Source organism: Siphateles boraxobius, unplaced genomic scaffold (genome assembly GCF_051911475.1).
Source record: "Siphateles boraxobius isolate OS27281-9 unplaced genomic scaffold, OSU_SipBor_1 25, whole genome shotgun sequence".
Lineage (NCBI taxonomy): Eukaryota > Metazoa > Chordata > Actinopteri > Cypriniformes > Leuciscidae > Siphateles > Siphateles boraxobius.
In genome coordinates this window covers 14,410,469-14,434,072 of record NW_027508866.1, presented here as the reverse complement: position 1 = coordinate 14,434,072, position 23,604 = coordinate 14,410,469, and the positions used below count along the sequence as shown (strand labels likewise).

The 23,604-nt window shown below is 36.6% G+C and overlaps 1 protein-coding gene across 2 annotated transcripts in view; it reads left to right on the top strand.

The window, feature by feature from the left end:
- Positions 1 to 23,604, top strand: part of nlgn2b (neuroligin 2b) — a 170,196-nt gene that overhangs the window by 136,344 nt on the left and 10,248 nt on the right. For both annotated transcript variants that reach the window (XM_077242822.1, XM_077242821.1), the window contains 2 exons: positions 6,180 to 6,329; positions 19,634 to 19,819. In XM_077242822.1, the coding sequence (XP_077098937.1) occupies positions 6,180 to 6,329; positions 19,634 to 19,819 (336 nt within the window). The remainder of the gene's footprint in view (positions 1 to 6,179; positions 6,330 to 19,633; positions 19,820 to 23,604) is intronic.

The window sequence follows — 23,604 nt, the reverse complement described above, 5'->3', positions numbered from 1 at the left end:
CCGATTGATTAGTTCACAGAGCTGATTCATTCAGGAATTTAGTCTAGAGCTTTATTATGGCTCTTTTTATGAAAGGGCCATTAAATCGTCGGTTCACCCAATTGATTTGTTCAAAACGTAGATTAATTCAGAAACACTGCTGTGTGTTGCTCAGAGATGCACAACACTTCTGCTGTGGCTTATAGGTAATATTTTCGTTTGCAAAATTGAGCAAAAACAGACAATATTGTCTAAAATAACACAATATTAACTTGAACTGTTTAATGAACTGTTGTATAAAATCAGTATCACATTTGCACTCAAATATTTGGGATAAAAACAGCACTTATGTGATATTGCGCTTGTTCTTTTTTTTTATTATTTGTTAATGTCCCAAATGGCAAATGGTTTTGCAGAAAGACCAGCATACAAAAAAGAAAATTTACAATACATTAAAAGTAACATAAAAAGCTACACAAGACAATTCACCAAAGCAGTCTGCCTTCACACTAAGACTGCTATACCAGCATAACATAGCAAATGTTAAACGGACTCATTATAAAATTTGTAAAACAAAGTCATCAAGAACCTATCAATGTTAAACTTGGATAGTCTCTGTAGACAGAACAGACGTTGCTGCCCGTTTTTAAAAAATGTCTCCACATTGAAATAAAAATTCAACTTGTTATCAATTACACATCCCAGATGCTTATATGATTCCACAAATTCAATCTCCTGCTCTTTAGTAGTTCTACTCTTTAAGTCAATTTGATAATGCTTGAAGTCAATAAGCATGTCCTTCGTTTTCAATATTTATTTGCAGGAATGCACTGTCACACCACTGAACAAAATCTCAATAATAATGTAGTCATATCACATGATATAAATATGAGACTAAGTCATTCTAACTGCATTCTATAGGCTGGTGGATACATTAAATGCGTTTAATTTTAACACGTTATTTTTTTACATAGCTAATTGACCCTAATATATATATATATATATATATATATATATATATATATATATATATATATATACATATATTAATTTATTAGGGCTGTCATTTAGCTATGTAAAAAAATAACGTGTTAAAATTAAACGCATTTAATATATATATTTTATATATATATATAAAGCTTTTACCGGATAGGTAATTAGTAATTAGTACTTACTACTTTCAAAAAACGTAATTTGAAGTGTTGTTTCATTAAAAATTAAACTATTAAAAGGGTTTTATTGTATCCTATTTAAAATGACTATCATTCTTTACCGCATACATGTCGCACTCATTGCGTTGAGTTCTCGGATTTTGGGCGTCTCTAATTGCAGAGGTTTAAATAGAGACACTGCCAGCTAATCCAATTTTGCGTTTCTGAACACGGGAGAGAAGAGAAGAGGAAACGCACAGCAGAGACGGAGGAAAAGAGGAGAACGACAGAGAGGAGAGATGAAAAAGAGGAGGAAAGGGGGAACACTCAGATCCCCTATTTGAGAGCATGGAGGGGGAGAGATCGCTAAAAAAACTGTCATGATAAATATGAGTATATGATGAAATAAGATTCATGGAGCTTTGAAAGTGAGAGAGGATGTGTGGGCGGGAGACAGGAACAAGAAGGGAGAGGGATGGTCGTGGAGCAAAAGGTAGCGAGCTTGCTCACGACACACGAGAGCCGCTGGCTCACGGGAACCCGGGTTCGAATCCGTCGTGTCCCATCCCTTTCCCATTCCCACCTTCTCTCACTTTACTTTCCTGTAAATAACGTTGAGAAAAGCCCAGATGGAAAAGAACAAAAGATAGAGAGTGAAGTCCCATAACGAGAGCAGAGAGGCAAAGATGAAGGCAAAGAGTTGAGGAGAGGGGGAGAGAAGAAGGAAAAGCAGGAGATCAGAGAGAAAGGGAGGGGGAGGTGCGGCAAAAGAGAGGAAGAGAGAGATGCAGGCTTGGAGGAGGAGAGACAGAATAGCGTTCTTGTATTTTGAGGATGTTTTGAAGCGAATAGGATACTAAGGCCTCTGTTGAAAGGATCTGGGCGTTGTGCTTGCACTCTCTCTATCTCTATCTCTCTCTCTCTCTCTATTTCGGACTCTTTCCATCCCATATTGAGGCTAATGCATTGCATATGGTCTCTCTCTCTTCCTGTCTCCCCATTCTTCCGTCGCTCTTACACTCTCACACACATACACACACAGACACAAAGATTATACTCATGGATTCGTAAGCAGGGTTGTCCCAGATAAGATGTTTGTGGATTCTATGTGCTTCTCTGTGATGCATCGCACACAAAAAATATCTCAATACTGCAGCAAAAAAAAAAAAAAAACGGCTTGGAGAAATCTCTATTTACAGCCTCTGATTCTACACTTTCTTCATTATCATTGACATTTAAGGGATAGTTCACAAAAAAAAAAAAATCAGTCATTATTTACTTACCCTCATGTAGTTCTGAACTTGTTTTCTTTCTTCCTTGGAACAAAAGCAGAAGTTTAGCTGAATGTCTAAGCTGCTCCATATAATGCAAGTAGATGGGGATCAGAGTCTGTTAAAGCTTCAGATAGGCTTCATAAAAGCAGTCCACACTCATCTTCTTTAAGACTATATTCCAAGTCTTCTGAAGTCATATAGATTGTGTGAGGAACAGACCCACAAATTGCACATCTTGCTTCATTCAGGCTAGGAATGACATGAGCGAACTATTTAATATTTGCATTATGCGTCTGAGCCGATAGCCAATAGACATCTAGCGCATCTATTGACATCTTCTGAGAACTTTAAAAAAACTATCAAATTGCATTGCCATTTTTCCTGATTAAACATTGAATTATGGGGGTTCATATTGAAATCATTTGATTTTGCTTTTACATTTTGGAAGATCTGAGTTCAGTTTGAGACATCTTTAAGATTTCTTCTGAAATACACTACCGTTCAAAAGTTTGGGGTCGGTAAGATTTTAAAAAATAGAGAAATCTTTTATTCTTACCAAGGCTGCATTTATTCGATAAAAAATACAGTAAAACTGTAAATCTTTTCTATTTGAATATATTTTCAAATATATTTTATTCCTGTGAATTTTCAGTATCATTACTCCAGTCTTTAGTGTCACATGATCCTTCAGAAATCAGTCTAATATGCTGATTTTGGTTTCTTAATAAACAATTATTATTATCCATGTTAAAAACAATTGTGCTGTTTAAAATGTTTTGTGGAAAAACAACTTTTTTTTTTTCTTGGATGTTAAGAATGTTTATGGGTGAATAGAACAGCATTCATTTGAAATAGAAATCTTTTGATCCATTTAATAAATACAGCTGAATAAAAAATATTAATTTCTTTAAAAAATAAATAAATAAAACCTCTTTCCTATGGGCACCTAAGTCGCCTAATAGTGACACAAAAAAGCAGTTTTATCCTGATAAAGATTTCCCATCAGCTGATTGGCTGTTTACAGCACTCAGCCTTAACAGCACACCTGATCCACACGGTCCTATCTGATTGGCCGACTTATTGGTGTCATTGCTTCAGTGACACCAATAAAACATAGACTTTACCAAGTAACTCTTGCACTGTGAAACAACACATATCAACACCAGAAAAAATCTTAACAGTCTAATATTAGTCTTGTGTGTATCTGTGCATCCAAAAGAGATATACTCTGGGATAATTGAACTTGTTTATTTTCCCATTGGAAAATCAGTGGTCTCTATTCAAGAGACCCAAGCAATGTGTTTATAAAAGTGCCCATACTTGTGCACGAGCATGTTCATGCATGATCGTACATAGGTGTGTGTGCTGAACAAACAGATGTGCTCAACGTATCATAAGTGTGTGTGTTTATAAAGAGGTGTGTTTGTCTACAAGCAGAGGTGTTTGTGTTTGTGCAAAAATTAAGAAGAAAAAGTGTGTGTGTGTGAGTGTGCAGTCGCTGTAATGCGTTTGTAACCCGAGATTCAGGTGGTGATGCAGGCGGGCGTGCAAATACGTGCGTAGAATTTGTTTCCGTGGCAACAGGCATGAGTGAGTCAGTGCTGGTGAGCTTCTATTAGACAGAGAGAGAGAGAGAGATGAGGCAGTTTCCATAGCGACTCAGCATCACAGCTGCCTGTGTGTGTGTGATTTTGTGTGTCCGTGAAAGGACCTTGGTCTGTGTAACTTTTATTTTATTCTCTTTTGTGTGCCATTTCCTTTTCACATCTCGATCTCTTCCTCTCTCTCTCTCTCTCTCTCTCTCTCTCTCTCTCTCTCTCTCTCTCTCTCTCTCTCTCTCTCTCTCTCTCTCTCTCTCTCTCTCTCTCTCTCTCTCTCTCTCTGCCACTCCAGCCTTCTCTCCCTCTCTCTCTTAATCTGTGTCTCACTCTCGCTTTTATGATTTCTCCCATCTCTCTCACCCACACTCTTTCTTTCTCTCAGACCCCCCTCTTTCTCTCTCTCGGGGTAAACAGATGTCGTGGTAGTTATTTATGTTTCTGCATGGTCTGGTTTTCATATGAATTATCTACAGCACTTGCACACCACAGAAGCACTGGCTAACTGGACATCTCTGACTGCCCTCACACACTCCATCGCACTCACACACGTTCATACACACAAACACACAAGCATCTCCTAGAACATATGTATATATGCATGAGCATGTGCAGCTCAAACACACTGCAAGAGAAAAGCAATGGCGAACAACCTGTACCAATAAGCAGCACATATAGATGTGAATCTAAAAGAGACAGAATAAACCAATCTGGACACTTGAGATGGTGGAGTTTAGAAGGCTCTAAGGACAGAAAAGGTACCAATGAAGCACACGAGGGAACGCGAAGGGTACCAATGCAGCACCTAGACTTGAGATGGTGGAATTGTAGAGAGAGTCAAAGCTCTGTCAGAGCCGGTCTGACCTATCAGAGCTTTTTGTATTCCAAATGTACCGAGGAGAGAGAGGGAACGCACACAGACTGTACTAACTGATACAGAGATACATCAGAGCAACAGAGTTTTGGAAGAGAAACAGAAAGACTGTGCCAGCAGAGTGCAGAAATGATGAGCCAATCCGAGGCAGACTGTGCCAAAAGATCCCAGAGTGTGAGGAGACGATTGAGGATATGTTCGGAATCGTGTACTAATATACTATTTCTGCAAAATACAGTGTTTGCATTTGTATACTCGAGTGATCTACTAAAGTTGCCATTGTTTGCAGTATACAGCAGAACACATTGTACTGTATTGTGTACTGTAACTCAGTGTGCTTAACTTGACCTTCTATTTTAAGAGTGACAAGTGAACTGGAAGCAATATCAACCCCTGTTTTTACCATCTTCTTCTTGACTCATTATTTGATCTGACCGTCAAATGGAAACACATTGCACACTGTGTAGTATGCAGTAAACAGAAAGCTATTCAATTCCTAACATATCTCCTGTCTAAAGAAGGCAACTGCACATAAAAAAGCCTAAAATGCACCTTATTCTTTTGCCAAAGATCATTCCTGCTTTAAGTATTAAAATACTGCAAAACATTTTTTCTAAGCATATGTTTCAATTGAAATGAATGCATTAATATATGGTTCTATATATGTGATGTTATATACACTACCATTCAAAATGGATTATATTGACGAAAGGTCACAGTAAAGATGTTTATAAAGATTTGTATTTCAAATAAATGCTGTTCTTTTGAAATTTCTGTTCAGCAAAGAATCCTGAAAAAAGTATAACGCTTTCCACAAAAATATTAAGCAACTGTTTTCAACATTGATAATAATAAGAACTGTTTCTTAAGCGCCAAATCAGCATATTAGAATGATTTCTGAAGGACCATGTGACAGAAGTAATGGCTGTTTATTTGAAGTTCAGCATAATAAACAACATATTCAAAAATATTACAATATAAAACAGTTATTTTAAATTGTAATATTTCACAATATTACTGTTTTACTGTATATTTAATTAAATAAATGAGTCTTTCAAAAACATAAAAACATTGTGCTGACCCCAAACTTTTGAACTCTAGTGTATAAGAATTAACTTAATTGTCAATTATAATTGTGCATGATTATAAAATAACAAATATATACAGTATATCAAGTGCATAATATCAGGCTTTATCACTAAGCAGATCATTACTGTTCATTTTACAATGAAGCTGCAACATTTGTATTGGATATTATATGTTGTGCTCAAAAGAAATGTATGCATGTTTATGCTTTTCACAGATATTAGAGATCGCCGGAAGAAGCCTGTGATGTTGTTTATCCATGGTGGTTCGTACATGGAGGGAACAGGAAACATGTTTGATGCAAGCGTTCTTGCTGCCTATGGAAACGTAATTGTTGTCACTATGAACTACAGATTAGGCGTTCTGGGTAAGTACAACATCGTCTTTTTTATTATTATTATTGCTGCTGCTGCTGCTGCTGCTGTTGTTGTTGTCCTGTGATAGTTGTTGTTAATTTTACTTTTTATGTAATTTAAAGGATAGTGGCACATTTTTGAGAATGATCTGGCTGTTCTTTTTAAAATGGCAATAGGGACTGCTAAAATTAGATAAAATGCTCCAAAAATTTCAATGTTTCCTGAAAATCTCCATCATAACTGTCAAATCTCATTCATATGTTTAAAATAAGTCATATTGCACCAGATGTAACATCAGTAAAGTCAAATATCATTGGTTCTCATGCCAAAGCCTCCACAAAATGTCTTCACATGCCAGTTTTGAATGCAAGTGCAAATGAGATTTGAGCATTAATGTGTTGCTTCAGAAGACTTGCGGATAAATGATCCCTTATAATAAATTTCCAGTGTAAACATTTGTGTTTTTTACGTGTGTAATATTTAACTTGAACATAAACTTAATATTTACGTTCACATAATATTTAACTTCACATATTTGAAATTTAACTTAATTCAATAAAACATTACGGTAAGTCAAAACTTGGTATGGTAAAATGGTATATTATGCTTTAGAAGGAACTGTATTCTTGTTTGCATTTCTGCATTATTGGACTGTTTTTTTACTATAAAGGAGACATTGCCTCTTTCACACCATCAGTTTTTGGGTTTGACAAATGCATGTACCTACAGGTGTGAGTCTCGAAGTGTCCCGTTCAAACAAAAGCTTACCGTAGAGCAGCATATCGAATACTGTCTGTATGAACGTTTAACGGCAGTCAAATTCACATTCACTTTCCCGTAACCATAATATCAGTGACATCCATAAAACTGAAAAGCCTTAACACATTTGATACGACAAGAGTCCAATCGAGCTGCGATTTCATCCATCAAATCTTCATTAACTGACAGCAGTTTTTATATCTGGGTGGAGAGTGGAGCATTTGAGTCACATGTATAACACAAAACTGATAGACTGGATCTAAAAGCTTCAGATGACACACAGCTCAGATCTCCAATGCTGTTAGTTACCGAAAGTGAAACCACACAGGAAAACCCCCAACACACGGTAGACACATGTTTGTGCAGCACAGAGCGGCTCTCTCACTCTTTATAAGGTGACATACAACTAGTTGTCCAGTCCGGTTCCGTTCACACAGCGTGGGTTTCCAGAGAATGCGATTGTGACTGAAAATTGACAGATAATAGAATGGTTAATACAGGCCTGACAACATGTTGGTGTGTGAATGTGGCCTTTTTTCTGAGAAACTAAGAATGTTGAAAAGGTTGTAGTGAAAAGAAAAGCGGGAAGTTGTAGTAGTCAAGTCAAGTCACCTTCATTTATATAGCGCTTTTAAGAATATAGATTGTTTCAAAGCAGCTTTACAATGATAATAGGAAATCAAAGTAACAGAGATTGATTTGGCTTTACAACTGCTCAAGAATAAAGTTATTGTCCAGTTATTCTCCATTGTTTTGATTGATTCACTTCCGTCGCAACGATCATTAGTTATTAACTTAGGGGCCGCTAACATAACACTATTCTAACAGAAAATTATTTAATGCGATCTGGCCGCTCATTTGCATACAACAGTGCCTGGTGGCTCTGAGAATTTTTTTAGCGCTTTCGCGTAGCCACATGAATCGGAATTATCCCGACAACGTTTTATCAGTACAGAGGTAAAGGGAAGGAGGCCTTCACAAGGGAGAGACTAGTTGACACTTCAGGACTGCGTTGTCGTTGTGTCCAGGCGCAGGTCCTTCATTAGTTCCGGATACGGCCTGGATCTGGCGGACTGCAGTAAACCTCGGGATAAACAGAGAGACAAATATTAACGTAGACGCCATCCTTCTTATGATGTATGAACTATGCAGCCTATCATTGATGTGTTTTTAGTCTAGATTTGAACTGACAGACTGTGTCTGCTTCCCGGACAATCTTAGGAAGATTGTTCCAAAGTTTTGGTACTAAATAGGAAAAGGATCTACCGCCAGCAGTCGATTTTGATATTCTAGGTATTATCAACTGGCCGGAATTTTGAGATCGCAATAGACGTGAAGGAGTATAATGCGTTAAGAGCTCGCTCAAGTACTGGGGAGCTAAACCATTTAGTGCTTTGTAAGTAATCAGCAATATTTTAAAATGTATACAATGACTAATAGGGAGCCAATGCAGTGTTGACAGAACCGGGCTAATATGGTCATACGTCCTGGTTCTGGTAAGTAGCGGTAGTAGTTGAGCCGCTACTACCGTTCTGGTAGTAGTGGTTCAACTGCATAAAGCTTGGTTATTGAATTATAAATATGGTATTTTGAGAATTATATGAAAGAAACTATCAGAGAGGTTTAGAAAAATATTGATTTAAACTCTTCATATTGAGTCATCAGAGTATTTTTGAGTCATTAGCATCTAGATGTGGTGTTCTGCTCTACTTCAACTTTAACACATTAAGTGACCTCATCTGAAATAAAAGAATTACAGTAATTTAATCAGGAAGAAGAAACAGCCGAAACTCTAGAAGGTGGAGTGTTTTTAACGTATAAGAATTACAATAACCCAATCTGGGAGAAGTAAAAGCCTATATTCCACTTTCAGTGGCTCTAAACTGTAAAAAAAGACCCAATTATGACTGCATTTCCGAGCTGTTAGTAACAACGCTTAAGTTTCAAGCTTGGTTTAGGTGTCATAAAGATTTTGTGAGGAAACTTTCACGCACGGTGTGAGAGAACGGTGTTGGGCAAGTTGAGATGACTCCCTTTTTCCATGAACGCATAATGAATGCAGAAGGCCAGAGTGAGTTTACCTTCAAGAATGACGAATTGAATATAAATCTAAACAGACTGAGAAGGTAAATGAAACAGTTCCCTTTGGAGATGAAGTGATCTGAGGGAATCACAGTCAAAGTTGTAAATGGGGTAGTTTTGGCCTGTGTGTGTTCTTTAGTGTGTTTATTTAATACACTGATCAAAAGCTTCTCATATCGGCTGGGGTGCTAATAGAGAAGAGAGGTTCCATGTTTAGGATATTTATGTGCTATGAATACTAGCATACTGCACTGAATAAGGTCTACATTTTTTTTTTCTATAAAAAGTATGGGATTAACTTTTTAACACTATGCCACATTTTGGTGACAAGACCTTACTATGTTGCATGTTTAATTTGTCAAGTGGCGTCAAGTACTGTATGACTGGGAGATGAAGGATAAAAACTTTTTGTCCATAGTGTTTATGTATTTGCTCTGAAAGGGCTTAATTTTTTTTTTTTTGAAGCAGAAAATACATAATTTCAACCAAACAGTCATTGTAATCCAGTAGATTTAAAATGCATAATCCAATAAATAAAAATAGTCGAGGCATGTCTTTCAAATTTGTTTTTGAAAAAATTAAACACCAGTGTTGTTAAATAAAACTATTAAAACATGTTTGTTAAATGAAATGAAATGAATATTATATAATATATACATTTTAGATTTAAAAACTTAATGTAAATTAAAAAATGTTGTTTTGGCAAATACCTGAAATAAAGCATGTTTGGTTTATGGCACTTAAATTACGAACTAAAACTGAAATAAAAGTGTAATATATATAGATATACTGCAACTTAAACTAAAATTAAAATGAAAACTGAAAATATAAAATTGAAAACTCGTAACTTTAAAACATGTCAAATAGCAGATTCATATGCTGATTCATTTTGCAGATTCATTTCTACAATCAACTCTCCTTCAGTGGAATATTGTTACAATTAGCATTTGGATCTGGTAATTGTTTCATGAGGTGGCGATTTCGTATGAATTTATACAATGTTATTTTTTACATTAAAAATGTCACACGGAGTGATGTTTGAAAAAAAAAAGAATTAATCCAAGTTTTTTTTTTCAGTTTAATATGATTTACAGAGATGAAGTCTCTGTTTCTGATAATGGAAGATGAAATCTTTAGCTCTCGTACTTGCAAGTGTTAATTAAATTTATACCTCCGCAAATCTTATTACTCTAGCATTTTTTGTCATGTGTCTAAAAGTTTCTCAGCCTGCAAAACATTTGTCAATAATAAAGGCTATTACTTTATTACTATGCCTCATCACATTGCAAATGGAGAGCATTGCACATACTGCACATTTTGGTGCAAATCCTAATATTCTATGCATACAGAAAATGTGCACAATACACACAGTATGCACAGCATTGGTATGAGTGTTGTATAGCCCACACTGTATAAAATGAATACATTAGAAACAAAAATACATTTACGCCTCCCTGAAAGGATGCAAAAAGCATGGGTGCATTATTAGCATGGGTGATGAATTTTGGTACATAAATAAAAGTAACCTTTCAGTGAATTATCTGTCATTCTCTCTATTCTTCTTTATAGAGGTTTTTCTATAGCGGTGAAGAGGATTACATGTTTGTGTCTTGCCATTCTAGTCCCATTGGATGATTGAATTGGATGAAGCATTTTCAAACGGGAAAAATATCCACAAAGGAAGTGAACAGTGTTCCACATCATAAAAGCAGGTTTAGCACAAAACCGGACCCTTTATCCAGCTCCCATACGCACAGACACTGTCAGAACTGTGAGCTATATGCACATGCACCTTTACACAGCGAAAGAGAGATAAAAGGAAAAAGGGCCAGAGAAAGGGGGAGAGGTGGAGATAGAGGCAGAACAAGTGAAAGAGTGGAGACAGAAGAGAGAAATGTGAACAAGCTAAAAATAACCATCAGAACTGCCTTTTTATATCTGCAGTGAAGCAGAGAATTCATTCAAACCAATGCTAATGTAACTCACACACACACACACACACACACACACACACACAGCATTTGTTTCTGGATTCTGACCCGCACAGGTTCTTGTGTTTTCGAAGCCGTTGCGCAACTATCTGAAATTCCTCACGAACACTCTGAGGAGGGGGTAGGGGGGTTTGCAGGCCAGAGTGAGCTACGAGGGCTAGTACACATGTGCTCTGTGCACTGCAGCAGGTTAGCTGTGTTAGCATTAGCGCTCTGCAAATGTGCAAGTTTTCTCCAGATCTGAGGCGCCCTCACCTTCCATCTCTGCCTCCGCCCAGCTGCCCCTCTGAGCTGCTGATTTGTGTACCACAACCATCTGCTCAGACTAATTAACTAATTAATGAACTCTGGGGAAGAAAGAATGCGCTGTCAATGGGCCTTGCGGGTTAGCTCCGTTTTTCTTACCAGGGCCTAAGCGTTTCCTGCATCTCCCTGTTCGCATTACCCCCTCACCTCGCTCGCTTTCTCTTCTCGGCATCTTCCAGTTCTTCATCAAATCTGTCCTATTTGAAGGAACAGATTACCCTAATTAGGTTCCTAATTCCACACAAGTCTTTATTTCAGTAGTTTTTACACTTTCCGCCATTCGCCACAAGCTAGCACAGAACCCCCGAATTATGATTGACTCTATGCCGTGCACCTTTCGAGGATGTTTGCTTTGAGCTATATTTATGTTTCTGAAACGCGCTTTTCATTTTTTGATGTGGACGCTAATCACGTAATTATAAATGCAAAGGGAAACAATGAATGTTTGCAGTGTTGGTATCTGAGAAGTGGAGGAGATTATTTTTGGAAACGTAAATGCCACCTCAGAATGAAGAGGGCACATTTTCATATTTTTATACCTGCTGCGGGTGAGCAGCGCCGAGATTTAGTATGATTAACTTCACTTGTTTATTTATATTTTAGAGTAAATGATTACAAAGACTAAAGAAGTCGTCAATGCTGCTATTTGGCGGGAGTTCCAACACAATCTCGTAACTATTTTACGTTTTGACGAATTGGTAGTTAATTAGTTTTAATTTGTATTATCCCAATTGTAATTGTAGCCCCGCTGATGGTTAGGTTTAGTGGTGAAGCTTCATGTATACTTTTTTCTGAAAAATGTAGATTTTTGTACAAATCTCATCTTAAAAATTCATATAATATTGGCACCAGATCCAAATGCTAATATTCTCGAAAGCTAAATCTTATCTCTTCGCCATCCCTCTTCTTTCAGTAGCAGTACGTCCTCTGGTAAAACAGGCAGTTAGTTGTCTGTAGTCTGCTGTAAGGTGCAGCCGTGCAGAACGCAGAATATTGTTTTTATGTTTGTGGGATATTGATGTAGCCTAACAGCGGGGCGCTGCGAAGCACAGCTGATTAACTATTTTACTATACTTCACCAACCAATATGCTTGTTATAGATACAGATATTTCAGTGAGAGAAACACGCTTTACTGTGAGGAATGGAGAGGACAAGTTTCTGAGGTTCTGCTTGACAAGACAAAAATCGTAATTTAGGAATTTAGTCAATTCGCAAGCAGGAGTTTGAATTGAATTAGAATGACAAGAAGAGGAATGTAGTGAACCCAGAAGTGGACTTCTATCTAATGGGTCACTTGTTTGGTATACTGTTTAAGGTTTTCATCTTGTCATCCTGCTTGTATTGTTTGGCTCCAAGGACAGGTCAATTAAAGCATTATGGGTAATTATGCATTCCTCCACAAAGGTCCTTAGAATTATTTATTTTAAATTAGTCATTCATTAAATATATTGAAATATATTTATAAGTTGAAGAATTATTAGTGTTGTTAGATTTAGATGAATTATGTAAGTTTTTTTATGGTACAAAACATTTTATTAACCCAGTTTATTGTTCATTGACTATTAGTATGACAATCATGGGTTTATCTCCCCCTGAAGTGTAAACATTGAGTCCCCCCAGGCACCATCAAAACTTTAGCACCTTTTCCACCGTCGGGCTGAACAGATCTAAGAATGGTAAGAAACGGTTCTAGCAGAGGTCGCATTAGACTTCCGCATTGTCTGTCATTTTGACGAACAAGGTTGTAAAAATTCCAACATAATCTATTATTACCCATCAAGAGAAAGTTGAACAGAGACTGTGCGTCACTTTTCAGATTTCATCATGAATGTTTGTCCAATAAATCGCAATAAGCTTTGTGCTTTGTTACTTTTGATATGAAACAAAGTCTCAGCTTTCAAATTCAGTCTATTTTATCACAAAATTCAACCAATACTGTTTTGATGCCCTGGACAGGGGTGAGAATTACAGTTACAGGTTACAATACACTGCTCTCAGTATAATCTGTCAAAATGACGGACGGCTTTTTGATTTTTTACGCCACCGCTAAAAAAAATCTGTCAATGACGGAAAAGTTTTGGTTAACGCGGCCTCTGGGTTCCAGTTATATTTTTGAGCTTGGTTCGGCATGGCACGATTAAAAAACATTTTCAGCCTGGAGTTCTCAGGTTCTTAGCTAACCGTACTGAACTGTGCTGGTAGAAAGTGTGTTTAGTGACATCGCCACTCAGGATTGGTCACTTGTCTTTTGCCTGGCTACCAGTTTCTCGGTTGCTGGCCAAGCTCACTATTTGAGCAAAGTTAACACAAGTGGGGTGTGGCTACTGTAGGAGGTGGAGCCAGAGGGTGCTTAGCTGGTGTGGGACCATGACTGATTCGTACATGGGGGAAAAAATTCAGCTTCAGGTATAGGGGTAGACACTAAATTTCACTGCATTTAGACCTTCAAAGATTAAACAGGTCACAAACACATCAAACCAAAGGGGCATTGCGATGCAATGTGCTTCAATACAACATCATCATGCACACATTCAGAAAGACAAATGTTCAAGTTTATAATGTTTACTTTGACATGTCTAGTGTCGACAACCTCAAACAGTTGTGGCGCGTCATGTTAAAAAATACGCCTGGTGCGGATATGTTGCATGGGTTAATTATATAAGCGAGACGCTTGCGTTCGCTCACATAGCAACCAGCTCTAAATATTCCTAATATGTTGGTACTTTTATTGGAAGTAGCCTCATTTTCCATTTATCTATCTATCAATCTATCTATCTCTCTATCAATCAGTCTATTTACCTTTTTCCCTGCATCGACCCCCCGTCACCTTCTCATCCCTCTTTTACTCTGGCATGCAAGACATCTTTTACTCTTTTACTCTGGCATCCCTCTCTCTCTCTCTCTCTCTCTCTCCCTCTCTCTCTCTCTCCGATCTGCCGTTCGCTGGAGTGGTGAATATGCATTAGTCCAGCCCCAAACTGCTGCTCTCAGCACCAAAGTCTGCAGGAGATTCGACTCAGCACTCAGCTCACAGTGAAACTTACCGAGCGAATCAGAGCGGTGCACGGGGTTAGACGTTTGACTGATCATTTTGCTAAATTGTAATATGATATTTCGTTACACATATGGACGCAACCCGTAGTTTAGGATAATCACTGCATTTTTGCAACATTCACCATTCTGTCTGCACACTCGCAAAACACATCCTTTTGAAAGAAGTAGTGGCTGGTTGCCAGGCAACAGCAAACAGCGCTACAGAAGGAGGTTAATTTGAAGACAGTAAAACCCACCGACCCTCAGCAACCAGTTCCTGAACACCGTTTTCACATCGATCAGCCTTTTATCCAATGGCTGTGCTGCAAATACAGACTTCCAGTCATCTGACAGACCACACAAGGGTTCCCACTCATCCAGTGCACAAATGTTTACATACTTACCTCTGAACAGTAGGTTTAGACAACATATATGTTCAGAATAGCATACTTCCATACTGCTATTACTATTATTATCTGATGCATGTATAATGTGCACAGTATGACATTTTTCTGTATGGAATTCCCCTATAACCTCCTACATTTGCCATAAAGTGCAATATGCAACTGTATCCCACAATGTAACTTGCTTGACTGCTTATATAATCAGACTTGACAAAAGTTCATGATTTTTTACACAAGATGGTATAAATGTTAAAATCATATATTTTATTTCATGTTGTTTATGTAGTATACAGTATACTGAGCAGGATGTAGTTAGGACTATGTGATTGCCAGTGTTATTTTTGTATTATTTATATACCAGTGTAGTTATTATAATTTTGAAATAACATTTCAGTTTTCATTTTAATTTTTGTTTAATTTTTTTTTTTTTTTACTATTTTGTATGTGCTTTTGTTATTTTTGTTAGTTTTTTATACTACTATTTGGGTTTAATTTATTTTATTTAAGTAAACTTTAGTTTGTTCAGTTTAATTTTTTATTTTTCCAGCTAAAAATAGTAAATTGTGGGCTTTAGTGCAGGGTTTTTCCGTCGAGACTGCATTTCTAATTTTCTAATTATCTAATATTTATATGTTATTTTATTTCAGCTTTATTTCAATTAACATTTTAGTTTGGGTTAACAATAATAAACCTGGCTACAGCTGAATTATGAATATAACAACAGTTCCAAATGACATACTAACAATCTAGTTACTGCATATAGAAGGTTAAGTTGAGCAGGTTGCATTGTGGGATGTAATAGTGAAGTAGGTCATCTAGCTATCCTGTGCCTAAAGAAATGCGCATACTGCACAAAGTATGCGCCACATTTCCGAATATAGCCATAGATTCACAACCTCTAGGATTCACACTCACCTAATATGAAACTATTATAAAAAAGACCTCACGTCCACACTTCCCCCTCTAATTTGCACTACAGTTGTATTTGTAATGCACTCAGTGACTTCACTCATCTTTAGGGACTTGCCTGTGGTGGCCTGATCTAGCAGTTTGATGAATACGTAATTTGTCTCGTTTCTAAGGGTTGTCCTTGACTCGTGAGGCCGACGCTTAGAATGTGAGTTAGCACACATCCAGTTACCTGCCCTATTAATGTCGTTTAGTCAATACGGAAGGCTATGTTCACACCACAGCTGAATGTGGCACATATTTTGTTTTTAAAATCGTCTGAATCTTCAAAGTGGAAATAAAACAAATATGTATTTGATGTTTTGCAATATAACTTAAGTGTGAACAGTCAGGGTGGAATTGTTGCAAGGAGGCATTAAATTGATTTTATTTTATTTTTTATCATAATATTACAATTTTATTTGAAATAAATGCTGTTTTGTTATATACAAATATATATATTATATTATATATGTTTTTTATATATATTTATGATTATGTTCTTGAGCACCAAATCAGCATATTATAATGATTTCAGAAGGATCATGAGACACAAAAGACATAATAAACAATGTAGCATAATAAATTACATTTTAAAATATATTAAAATAGAAAGCATCTATTATAAATTGAAATAATATTTCAAAATATAAATGTTTTACTGTATTTTTGAATCAAACTTTTGATTGTGAAGTTGGTATAGACCCCTTTTGCGCCGACGTCACAATTACGTCACGGCGTTCGCTGGAGGCAAGACAAAGGGAAAATTGGAGGCGGCCAATACAAACCAGCACAGATTCGGCTACATAATAAGGATCTTAAATTATTATTATTTTTTTTAAATGTCATCTTGTTGTGTTTCTGGGTGCAAGAATCACTTACAGGATCCGATTTGAAATTTTATCGCATAATGTTTTTTAAATGATTGTGATTATTTGTGAATCATCTATGATTGTATACATTTTTGTGATTGATTGTGATAGACGTTTTGAAGAACCTGGTAAGTAAGAATAATCAAATATATAGTTAATTAATATAATTTTAATACATACAAAATATTTGTATTTCTAGAAAATATTCACATTGTTAAAATTGCACTGTAATGACACTTTACATTGTCGTCTTCTGGCCTTGGCGCTGGGCAGGACAGCGCAATGTAACATTGCCACAAGTCAAGACCATTCATCACATAGTTATAGGCATCTCAAGATTTATATGCCCTCAGTTTGTCTTTACGCTCGGTTTCTCTATCAGGTAGTTGTAGAAGGCAGGCCACTCAACCGAGGTAACGTTAATCCTGTCAGATCGTCCATCCATTTACTGAGTGTGTATAGGTCGGCCAATCTGGTTCCGTCCGTTAAATTTAACTTTTGCAAATAACAGTCGCGGTCCTGGACAGTGAGTGACCTTGCACATTGAGATAAAATCTGATTTTCTCCCGTCATTGTTAAAAAACAAGCTAACAAAACTTGCAAACTAGCGTTAGTGAAGCGGCCAGAGGGATCGTTCTGCCTCCACCTAAGCTCCGCCCACATAAAAACGTCATCATGTTTACCAACTGAAAAGGGGTCTATTTCAAGGAAAGGAGTGAAAATATAGGCTGTATTTATTTAAAATATAGTGATGTATAAATGCCAAATCTGTGCTAATGTTGCTTTTTGTCATGGAAACAATTGCAGTTAGCAGTTATTCTAACAGTTTAGAATAATGATGCCCTCGGTCATGAATACATGCTACTATTTTATATAGCATGTAAAAGAATGTAGCAGAGGCTGTGATATCTTTTAAAACAAAGCCATTATCATCCTTTGGGACTGTCAGACGTCAAACGCTTTTTTTTTTACATCTGTAACGAACATTTTCAAAGAACTCTATTTCTGTATATTCCTCCATCTATGACACATGGAGAGAGCCTTTTATATGTAGAGGTGCCGAGTTTATGTTATGTTGTGTGTTGTTTGTGATGTGCCGTATGTTGACGCTTGTCGTCTTCCTCACAGGCCTGACTCCTGAAAACAACATGGCAGTTTGTCTTTTTCTCTACTCGTCCCTCTTAGTTTCTTTGACTTGCTCTTTTTCTCTAAAACACACACACCAAACACACACACACACAGTCACACTCACTGGCTCTTATATTGGGTCTGAGGGCACGTAGCTTTTAAGCATAGGTCTATTTTTATCTCTTTTTCCCCTTTTATGTCTTTTCCCCATTTCTTTTAATATTCCAGTGGAAGCCTATCTTTCATAGTCTGGAGAGTGCTTTCTTAGACATGTGGAATATTTTTGAAATTCCCCTTTTTTCTTTCTACATTATCAGGTTTTTAGCGCATCACCAGTTCAGTTAGAGTAATAAAATAGACAGTCTTACATAAGCTCTTTAGTTCTCATTTACACCGTGACTCAAGAGCTGCATACGGTCCATTTTAATGAACAGTAGCATGTATTATTTGTAGAGGTCCATTATGGTATGTGGGCTTCCTATTTTAAAGTATGTGTATGTGAGCAGTGAGCACTTAAGCTTTTGCCAACCAAAGAACAACGCTCCAAATGTCTAAACTGGCTAATCGGCTAGACCTGTCATAAAGACGGGCTTGACAAGATGATAATAAAATTCCTCTCACCAGCGATGATAACAGTTAATGCATCAAACCCACCCCAGCATCCCTGAGGTTCACAGCACTGAACATCACAGATGAAAATATGTTCTGCTAAAGCGTTCATAGTGCTGTAATTTTAGACACATATGTGTTTGAGCAATTATAAATAGATTTATGAACTAGCAATGGGATGATTAAAATCTTTTAAATCATTTGTTCAATCACCGTTCACCAGTCATGTTCACCTAGCCAAAGATTCAGTCATTGAATCATTCGCTTAAAAGAGTCTTTTACAAATACTAATGAACTACTTACTGTATACTGTGCAGTACACTGAGTAATGCCTACTGTTGTTTTCTAATGTTATACATTGATAAACATGCTGATTTTTAATAAAAGTTTACTCCGATCTTATGAGGGAAAGTGTCCTAAATCTTGACATTAAATCCTGTTCTGCTAAGGCTTTCATAGTACTGTGATTGAAGAGACTTACTGTGTTTTTAATTTTAAATAGATTTATGAACTGGCAATGGGGTGATTTGAGTCTTTTGAATAAGTTCTGACTTTTTCACTCATTTGTTCAGTCACCGTTCCTGTAGGCAACATCACAAGTTGGTGACCACTAAGTGGCCCAAAGGATTCAGTCATTGAATCATTCACTTAAAATGTTCTTTCAAAAACACTAATGTACTGTATACTGTGCAGTATAAATTTAACAATATCTACTATTTTTTTACATTATGCGTGGATAAACAGAGAAGAAATTTTCTCAAACCTTATGAGAAAAAAAAGCTCTTAATCTTGACATTCAAATAATGAGTTTGAGCACATTGTGTTGTGGAATACAGTAACCAGCTCCTCCGGTAGATCATCTGTTAACACAGCAACATGCAAGGTACAGGACTTTGTACAAGTATATCATAGTGTACAATTGTTATTAATAACCAATTCAAGTCTATTGTACACATTAATATGAATCATTCCAAATATGAACAGGAAGTTCCAAATGAACATGTCTAATTAAAGCTTTAGTCATCTGCCTCATTTCATTCTTTCATTTTAGCAATGCACTTTGCTCTTCTCAGGCTCAGACTTCTTGATCTTGATCAACATGTATTGATCATGCTGTTTTTATACATTTGGCCCACACTGTCTATTATCTTTTCTCTGGTCTAACTCTCTTGCTCTCCACAGGTTTTCTGAGCACTGGAGATCAGTCTGCAAAGGGGAATTTTGGGCTACTGGACCAGATTCAGGCTCTACGTTGGCTCAATGAGAACATCGGACATTTTGGAGGAGACCCAGAGAGAATCACCATATTTGGTTCCGGGGCCGGAGCCTCTTGCGTCAACCTTCTCATCCTATCCCATCATTCTGAAGGTTTGAACCTCTGTTGCTGTGATCATCATCAATAAAAAGCTCCATAATTTAAAGGAAGGTTATTTAAAAATGTACTAATTTTTGGATGCTCATTTGTGTCTGGTTCTATTAATTTATTCAGTAATGCATTCAAAATTTAATTCATACATACACTACCATTCAAAAGTTTGGGGTCGGTAAGAGTTTTTCTTTTGCTTTAATGAATACTTTTATTCAATAAGGACTCATTAAATTGATCAAAAGTGACACACATTTTATAACGACATTTATAACGTTCAAGACATTTATAGACATTGACAACATAACCGACTGAGGTGGCCTTAAACAAGGCACCTTACCCCCAATCACTCCCCGGGCGCCGCAGTGAATGGCTTCCCATTGGGTGTGTGTCAACTCTTTTCAGTGTGTGTGTTCACTACTCACCACTCCTAATGTTGGATGGGTTAAATACATGCAGAGGATAAATTCAGAGTATGGGATACCATACCTGGCCTTCACATGTCACTTTCACTTTCATATTAGAATGATTTCTGAAGGATCATGTGACACTGAAGACTAAAGTAATGGCTGCTGAAAATTCAGCCATAATTATTATATTGTAATTGTATATCACAATGTTACTGTTTTTACTGTATTTTTGATCAACTAAATGCCGTTGTGGTGAGCAGAAAAGACTTATTTCAAAAACTTCAAAAATCTTACTGACCCCAAACTTTTGAATGGTAGTGTAGAATGACATGAACACACCTCTTCTATGATGAGAAAATGTTTTCATTTCTATTTTAATTTTAAATTTATATGGGGTGGCATAAAGTCAAAAACAACATAATACAATTGTCCTGATATCATAATAAAGAGACAAGCCACTCTAGAATACAATTCTTAAAAAGTATACATTATTAAGTAGTTTTACAATCTATTATTCTATTATTATTATTATTATTATTATTATTATTATTATTATTATTATTATTATGTCTGCTTCACTCTTATTAATATTTGAAAAGCAGTTTCAAGGTCAGTAAGTCTAAAATATTTGTAAAAAATGAGAGCTTGCAAAATATGCAAAAGTCCCCAAAAATTTATATTTTGGAATTAATAATTGAATTCGTGGCTTCTGTATAAAATAAAACATTTACTTTGAAAATATATTTTGTTGTGTACACTCCACATGGTGTAAACAAAATGTATTACATTATACATCACATTATATTTTAGAGAAATTTAAACTTTCCTTGAAAATGGTATGACATATAAAACGGCTAGTTCCAATCCTTGATTCTGATTGGTCAATAGCTGCGTTTTATTCACGATAAAACATAGTTATGACCGATTCACCCAACCGTTCTATCTATCACTACACAACACCCCTAGCAACCACTCTTGGCAATGTAAACATATGTTTGATCTCATTGATAGAGTAGAGTATTGTTAGAGATCGAGTAAGCGAGTGTAACTGCATTTACATTAGACATAGCATTTTTCCTTCAGGTCAGTCCTATTCATAATAAAAAAAATCCGTTTGAATGTCTGCTGCGATATCTTGTCCTTTTAACAGTTAAGGGGTTTTCCCGTGCCCTAGTCATTTGTCAGTTGGTCTTTTTTTACGTGATCACAAGTTTGAGTCATTTCAATGCAAAAGTCTTCTCTACTGACCGACTCACTCATAAAGACAGTCGTTTCCGTCATCTAATGGTGAAATAATGTAACTTAATTCTGTTGCTGTTCACGGTCAGGGACTATTTTTTACCAGCAGAAGGAAGGCTTTTAGTGATTTAACTTCATGATAGATACATATTTTTCGGCTTTAATATTTGTATTGTGTGGTAACCGTTTTATAAAAGGTTATTTAGGTTATTCAGTAAAAAGGTTAATAAGTCTCGGCTGAAGGGGTTGCAGGCACTAACAACGTGCCTATCAACACCGTGACTTATTCATAGGGATGGGTACCGAAACCCGGTATTAAATGGGCCCCGGGGCTGAATTTTGAAAGGCCGCTGTATCGATAAGCTCAGACGTTATCGGCTCTGCTGTCGGTACTACTGGAGAAATTAAGAAAATACACAAACTATTTATTATTGCTATAAAGACGTAATCTTGAACATGTTTATCTCGCCAGTCAGTTCTAATCATATTAAACCATTTGTCTGTGATGCAATTTTGCTATTCGCAGTCCAGAAGAGAGCGAGAGAGCGATCTCTCACGAGGAGCCACAGCGCGCACAACACCACAGCCCTGCTTAATGACTGACAATGAGGACAGAACTAAAAATAGAAACGTGGTTGCACTTTAGATCTGGGATATTATTCTAATTTTATTTTAGATTTCGGCTTTCAAAGATTATAAAAAGAAGATATTTGAGATGAAACCATTACAAACTACTATACGCATTCTGTCTAGCGCAACTTCCTTCCCTTCACAGCGATGCGCTGTCATTTCTTCCTAAAACCCAAACTTACCATCAGAATCAGCACGATCGGTGATTGTTGTAAAATGCAGTCTCTACTGTTGCTAAACTGCGGACGAGTTTAATCATTAAAAGAGCTAGTAAAAGCATAACAATCTGCGCAAGAGACGCTGTTCACAAGGCGACGCGCGCTCCGAAATGGACTGCAACGAGGCAAGCAAGGTATACTTAACTTTGGGCTTCATGTTCGCATCTAAACTATCAAATATACATAAAATATAAAAATGACCAGCTCTGAGATTCACTGAAGCACAGTTTATTCACTTAAACACAGTTTATGTCTTAAATGGACGTAAATAATTGGGAGAAAATTATGGTGCATCAGGCACCTATTAGATCTGCACTCGGTCTTAAAGGGGCAGCAGTCTAATAAACCTGTGACGATTGAGCCATTAATGCAAATCAAAAAACAAAAGTCAGAGAAAATCACTCCCAGCTCTTGAATGAATAACTTAAACTTTAATAAGCATTAATATATCTATGATAAACTATGCAGTGTTATTTTACATTTGATTACTAAATTAGATTTCTTTTCAGACAGAAACACTTACCTGAAAAGTAATTGTAGTAGACCTTCCTGAAATTAAAGCACTGTGTATGTAATTTGTATCTTTGTTTAATTGTATTCTTTTTTTGACCATGTGTTTGTACTTGTTTTTGCTTATCGTATCCTATCTCACGTATATAAAACAAAAAAGCCTGCACACTGCTGCATAACAAATAGATATTTTGTTGGTTTTGTTAAAGCATTGCTTTTTCTTTTGCAATAGATATTTTACATTTCAAAATATAAAGCAAATGTAAATTATTACCTGAATGTAAAAAAAAAACACCAAAAAGAACCGATAAGAATACCGTTAAAGTACCGGATCGATAAGCAGTATCGGTAAGAGTAGTAATACCGTTAAAAACGATACCCATCCCTACTTATTCACAATACAGTTCTAGCCTTGAGTACCTTATTGCTTACTTTAAAACCACATAAAACCATCATCAATAGAAAGGTTACATTTCTAAGAACATGTGTGTTTTAGAATAGTTCCCTTTCGAGGGAGCTCGCGATGCGTCGATGACGCTTTGGGAACGCCTTTGCGTGACTGAGTCTGAAGCACTACTGTCAACTAGTCCAATGGAATGAATGAAGCGTCACGGGCGGGTGACGTCATGACCAGGAAGATATAAAAGCACATCCGGTGCAATGCTCGCGTTAGCTTTTGTGCCTCAGCAAAGCGCTCTGTGTCAAAACTGTCTGTTATATTTATTGTTGTCTGTCTCTCATTATATTGTATTATGGCGAAACAACTATTCAAAGCCTGTG